Genomic DNA, 6,146 nt, shown 5'->3' with positions numbered 1-6,146 from the left:
TCAAGTAGTTTTGTTTTGCCATAGCACCACGTTTCTAACGGTGGCAATTAAGAGAACCCTCTTTATCTACAAGGGTTCTCCTGGAGTACGCCTATGGGTGCCGATCCCTGAAGGTAGTATTTAAGGTTCCAAAGGGAGTTTTTTAGCTCTCTACGATTCGACCACACGGCGACTATCCCTTAATCACCAATACTTATTGTTTAAAAGTGTACCCAATTATATCATCCTGAAGTGCAAGGAGAAATGTTTTTTTTCTACAGTCCTTCGATCCTACAGGCAAGGTTTCTCTAAAACTAAACAGTTAGCAAACAAATATTTTCAAAATTTCATTAAACCAAAACCATTCATCGTATCAACGGTATTTCAGCAATCAGCCCATAAGTACAGTACTAATGTACCGGCATCAAAACTGTTCAATCTACCGGAAGAATCACTAATGAAATTCTATCTCTTCAAGTTCCATCACATCTTTGATGGGCTGATCGGGATTTTTTTTTTTTTTTTTTTTTTACGAGGCAAAAATCTTCAAAAGACACCCAGTCTGTTGTTCTAGCGGCTGGGTAGTGTGGGATTCACCTGGGCAAATGCCTAGGTGCCTACCCACTAAAAACCTCGGTTCCATTTGTGCCCTCGACCGACTCGGAACTGTCCCTGGGGATATGACGTCGGTATCGGCTGAGGCTCCGGTGTTTTTTTTTTTTTTTTTTGGGGAAACCTACTATACTGTCGACAGGGATCTAACAAAAAAGATTTTCACGTAGTGAATGAAAAAAGGAAAACAAACTTACGTGACTAATTTAATATTAAATATTTAATTTAAACTTTGGCTTTGATATTGAAAGTCCTACAATATGCCGAAAATAATTACGCTTCCGATCGATTTTAGGATTATGCTTCCGTGGTAGTACGTTCCATCCTTTCTTTTACCTTGACCATGTCAGTAATGATTTTGCTGCATTTGTCCCAGCTTTTTTTACTTACGAGCATCGTCTCGATCAATGCTTTCGGAGTTAGCGCGTTCACGCATATACGCAATTCGTTTCTTTGAGTCTCAAAAAGAGTGCACCGGAAAATACAATGTTCCGCGGTATCTTCGATCCCGCAGCTTGTGCAATCCGGTTCCGTTTTCCCGATGCGGTGCGTGAAGGTCCTAAAATTTCCGTGACCGCTAAACGCCTGAGTTAAGTAATAATTCAGGCGTCTGTGTTTGCACGAAACCCAGACTTCGAGATCAGGGATTAATTTCTTGGTCCATTGTCCCTTGTCTTCGAGTCTCGTCCAGCGATCTTGCCATTTCTGGATGGTCGCGGTTCGGGCCGCTTTTCTATCGGCCCTGGTGACTCGCGGAAGAACGCTGAGCTGGGTTCTCTCTTCGATTAATAAATCGATGGGAGGAATTCCCGCCAGAACTTGCACCGCTTCGTAGGAGACGGTGCGATACGCGCACACGACTTTTACTAGTGCTTTTCTTTGCACCCTCAACATCATGTGCGCGTATTTTTTGATTTTCCTAATCCCTCCCCAAACGGGAGCGGCGTAGAGGAGCGTCGATTGCACCACTCCGTAAAGTAGGTGTCTTTTTTGCGTGGACGGACCGTCTATCGTCGGCATAATCTTTTGCAATTGTCCTAATTTGTTTAAACTTTTGTCGCAGATTGCTTTCACGTGCCGGGCAAAATACAAGTTTTCTCCGAATTCGACTCCCAAATATCTTAAGGATTTTTTAGGCGTCACGCGAACGTCGTCAATTAAGAAAAACAATTTGTTTCTATCCCTCTTTCCGCTAAGGATAACCGCTTCGGTTTTTTCCGGGGCTATCGCCAACGAGTGGTCGGTCAGCCATTGCACACATCGATTTATGGCCGCCTCCGACTCGTCGACGAGTTCGAGCCTATCGGAGCCACAGACGACGAGAGCGATGTCGTCCGCATAGCCGATTGCCGTGACGCGCTCTGATTGGCCCACCGCTACGGCCAATATAGGGTCATACATTACGTTCCATAGCAGAGGGCCCAGTACCGATCCCTGTGGTATGCCCATCGCCATATTGAATTCGGTGTCTTTATCTATTTTGACTATTCTATTCGTAAAATAATCTTTAATTATGTTTATTAAATAATTCGAGATGTTTCTTCTCGACAACTCGTTTACTATGCATGTCCACGATGCAGTGTTGAACGCGTTTTTCACGTCTAGAGTAATTAAACCGCACCAACTTTCTTCGCGACCGCGCCGATTTTTCGAGGCGTCGACGACATCGAGGACTCGCGTCATGGCGTGCATTGCGGATCTATTTTTTCTGAAACCAAATTGTACATCGGAAAACGGATATTTTGCTTCCAGTTCCTCTTCGAGACGATTCTTGATGAGGTGTTCGTACAATTTGGCCGCGGAATCTACCAAACAAATGGGCCTGTACGATCCCAGCTGTTCGCTATCCTTGTTCGGTTTAAGGAGCAGGATTAGCTTGGCTACCTTCCAGGAATTCGGAAATTCTTGGTTTTCCAACATTTGATTTAACAGTTCAAGCCACACATCCGAGTATGCTTCAAAACTGAACTTGACCGCTTCCGCCCTCATCCCGTCGGGTCCGGGGGCAACTGCGTTTTTTAATTTATTCGCGGCCGCTTGTACTTCCTCTTTCGAGAACTGAGTATAAACGACTGGCATGATTTTTCCTGGAACGTAGCCGGCGCCTCGCGGAAAGAGGTGTTCCGCGATTTCCAATTTTCTGGGCGTCGTCAACTCGAAAGGATTTCCGGGTTTGAGATACCTCATGACGATTTTGTAACCGTCCCCCCAGACGTCCTCGTCAAGTTTACGACATAATTCGACCCAGTTGGCTTTTTTACGACTATTTATCTCTTTTTGAAGTTTCTTTTTCTCGTCCTTGTATTTTTGCCACGACGTTTCCGCATCGACATCCGCGACGTTACGATTTCCGCGGGCGCGAAGCGCAAGTCTCCTAGCCTTTACACAATTCTTCCTAATACTATCGATTTCTTCGGTCCACCAGTACGGATTTTGACTGCCGGTTGCACCGTTGCGATTTGCATCGCACGCGGCCCGGTAAGCTATTCGCATGATTTTCGATAACTCTTTCCCGCTATTCACCTCGGGGTAGCGGGTCAAAAGTTCACCGAAGGTATCGACGAATTTTTGCTTTTCTGTCTTTATGCAGCCGTTTTGCAGTCGTGTTTTCCCTCCCGGCTTGCTGCCAATTTCAAATAAAATATGTCTGTACGGCGAACACGGCTCATTATCCAAGATCTGCCAATTAGTGACACGATTGGCCAGGTTTTCGCTTGCAAACGTGACGTCGATGCACGTTTGCTGCTCTCTTCTGACGAATGTGGGCTCGCCCGTGTTTAGAGCCACTAAATCGAGTCCCACACACATCTGGGATAGCGCCGCGCCTCTGGCGTCTTCGGTCGTCGATCCACAATCAGGCGATTTTGAATTGAGATCGCCCATTAAAATTAATTCGCCGTGTCGGCCGGCAGCGGCTTGTTGCAAATCGTTCAAGTATTGATCGAATTGGTCCTTCGTGCAGTTAGGTGAAATGTATCCGGCTATAATTGTGTATTCTTCTCCGAATAGTACAATTATGCCGTCTCCGCGCTTAATTTTTGAAAACTTGACCGTATTGGTCCGAGCATAAATAGCGACATTTTGTAAATTATCGCTTAGCCATTTTGGATTTCTTTGCAATAATTTTTTATTAGGCTCGCTAGCCACTATTAGATCGGCATTTCGCTTAGCTGCTTCAAGAAAGGCCATGTCGTGCGCTTTTATGGAGCGATTGGCATTGATTTGTAGGAAAGTCGTTCTCAATTGTATTTTCATAATGTAGTGGATGTTTGGTTTCGCGGAAAGAGAAAGCTTTAAAGAGAGAGCAAGAGCTGTACCTGTTGTTGTGAGAGGTAGGTGTTTTAAAGAAAAACTAAATAAGACGAACGGTTAGGAGTTTCCTTCTTTTTTTTTTTTTTTTAATATTTATTACGGCGTTTATTCGCGTTCCGATGTGATTGTTGCATCACTATCACCGTCATTTTCGTCCGTTTTGTTACCTTGACGGCGGTCCGTGATTTGTTTTTCGTCTCGGCGAGCCGCTCGCGTTGCTTCAAGTCGCGCGGCTTTCAACGCGTCGCGGAATTTCCCACAATTCGCGGTCCCAGGGCAGTGACCCTTTTCCTTGCAAAGAACACAGACGCATTCCTCATCTTTTTTGGTGCAGTTTTTTCCGCGGTGGTCCGATTTTCCACAGCGGAAACAGCACTTTCTGCGGTCGGGGCCTTTGCATTGAGCCGACGCGTGATCGTATGCCCAGCAATTTCGGCACTTTTCAATCTTAAGATGCCGCTCCAGTCGGCATCTTACCAATCCGACGCGAAGTCCCGATTCAAGGAGTTTTTCCGCGAGTTTTTCGTACAGTCTTACCGTGACTGCTTGTGATGATTTCGCGTAGGGCCTCATCTCTCTGATCGCAACGTCCGCCTCCTTAAGATCAGGCAATTTATTTTTGAGGGCCTCTAACACCTCTTTTTTTGATGCGGATGCATCCATGCCTCTAATGAATACGGATACTTTCTCTTGCCGTTCCTTGAGCAGGCGGACGTTGTCTTTTCCGAGGGATTTTCCGATGTCCCTACCCAGAGCCTCCAAAGCCGACTCGTCTTTTTCGAGGGTTATAATTAAGTTCCCTTCCTTATCTGTTTTTATTGTCTTGATAGACTCTTTTTTTTCATTCTCCCCCAGGGACGAGTTGATTTTCTTTATTGTTTCCGCCGCGTTTCCTTTCTGTTTATTCACGACGATCGCATACGTCGCGAAATTGCGTTTTTTAGTTGGCACGGTTTGTCACCGGCCGTCGGACGTCTTAGACTGCGTCGTGAACAGCCTAATTTTTTGTTCCGGTTCGCGGAAGATGAATTGAATCATCTTTCGGAGTTTTCCTACGGGCATTCCGTTAATGTGGTGGAAAGCCACATTTTTATCTTGCCCTAGTTCCAATTTTAATTGGACGAGTTTCGCGAAAGTTCCGTTTTCGTTTTCCGCCACGAAGACCTTCGCAACTTTTTGGCCTAAAGATTTACTTTGAGTTTTAGTTTTTATCTTGGTCACGCGTTCCAAGATGTCAAGGTCTCCGATTTCCGTTAGTTCCGGGAATCGCTTTTTGAACTGGGATTGGATACTCGCGTCCATTTCCAAATCGTCTTTTTCGACGAAAACGACTTTCGTCTCATCCGGGAATTTGTTGTCCTCAACGGGATTTCCAATCACGATTTCGGTGGATGTATATAGCATGTTTGACCACGCTTTATTCTCCACTTGTTTCCATGCTTGGAACGAGGTTTCGTCCGGAAAACTTTCTAGGGCCGAATCTTCTCCCGTTTGCACGCACATTTCTCGCGTTGCAAGCGCGAGAGTGCCGTCTGTTTGACTTGCCGCCGATGCGACCGATATCGACTTCCCGGGCGAGATGGAGAATTTCCCGATTTGATCCGCGAAAAGCATCTTATTGTCATGCATTTTATCGGCACAGATTTTAATTTTGTGCGCGGACTCCTTAATCTCACACTTAGTGCTTTTGTGAGCTTTCACGAGAGCCATCATTTTATGCCCTTCGACGTACACGGTGTTAATGAGGAGGAGAAGCTCCTCGACTATTTCATTTTTTGATGGTTTTTCCGCTTTTTTTGCGGCCGCATTTTTTCCTAATTTCCGGCGCCCTTCTCCTTCCGAATCGGAGGAGTCGCCGGAGCTAGAACTTAGGGGGGGGCTGTGCTTTTTGGCCCTTCTTGAGGAGCAAGACCCCACTGATTCCTCCCCGCAGCAGGAGGTTCCTACCTCCACAATGGGACCCATTGTGGGGGTAATTAAAATAATTACTTTGGCGCCAAACAGCACAGTTCCCACCCAGAAAACGAAACGGATGGTACCCAGATGTTTTTATGAGGGTGTAAAAGCTTTCGACCTGAGAAGGACGATTTATGGCACTCAGGCCTAAAATAAATTTGTAAGCAAATTGGGATTTACGACTTACTCAGACTTTTTTGTTTTCACAATTAATCCTTGTAACTCACCAAATCACACTTGCACTATCAAAGCACTTGGTTAAAAGCAAAGTACTCGTCACGCGCTTT

At 45.5% G+C, this 6,146-nt stretch overlaps 1 protein-coding gene across 1 annotated transcript; it reads right to left on the bottom strand.

Moving 5' to 3' along the window:
* Positions 1 to 888: 888 nt before the first annotated feature.
* Positions 889 to 5,868, bottom strand: LOC136413399 (uncharacterized). Its single transcript, XM_066396929.1, has 3 exons — positions 4,960 to 5,868; positions 4,071 to 4,800; positions 889 to 3,908 (listed from the first exon to the last, which is right to left on the bottom strand). Exons 1-3 carry the CDS (start codon positions 5,866 to 5,868, stop codon positions 889 to 891), a joined length of 4,659 nt encoding a protein of 1,552 aa, XP_066253026.1.
* Between the last annotated feature and the right edge of the window lie 278 nt (positions 5,869 to 6,146).

Source organism: Euwallacea similis, chromosome 14 (assembly GCF_039881205.1).
Source record: "Euwallacea similis isolate ESF13 chromosome 14, ESF131.1, whole genome shotgun sequence".
Taxonomy (NCBI): Eukaryota; Metazoa; Arthropoda; class Insecta; order Coleoptera; family Curculionidae; genus Euwallacea; species Euwallacea similis.
Note: the sequence above shows the minus strand (reverse complement) of the source record. Positions and strands in the feature narration are given on the sequence as shown.

What these genes read in the sequence shown, in the direction of transcription:
- LOC136413399 (XM_066396929.1), bottom strand. Translation starts at nt 5,868, where the DNA reads ATGGGTCCCATTGTGGAGGTAGGAACCTCCTGCTGCGGGGAGGAATCA. An exon ending in ACCACATTAACGGAATGCCC is followed by an intron (nt 4,801 to 4,959) that starts GTAGGAAAACTC and finishes GTGAATAAACAG; the next exon opens with AAAGGAAACGCGGCGGAAAC. An exon ending in AATCACGGACCGCCGTCAAG is followed by an intron (nt 3,909 to 4,070) that starts GTAACAAAACGG and finishes TCACAACAACAG; the next exon opens with GTACAGCTCTTGCTCTCTCT.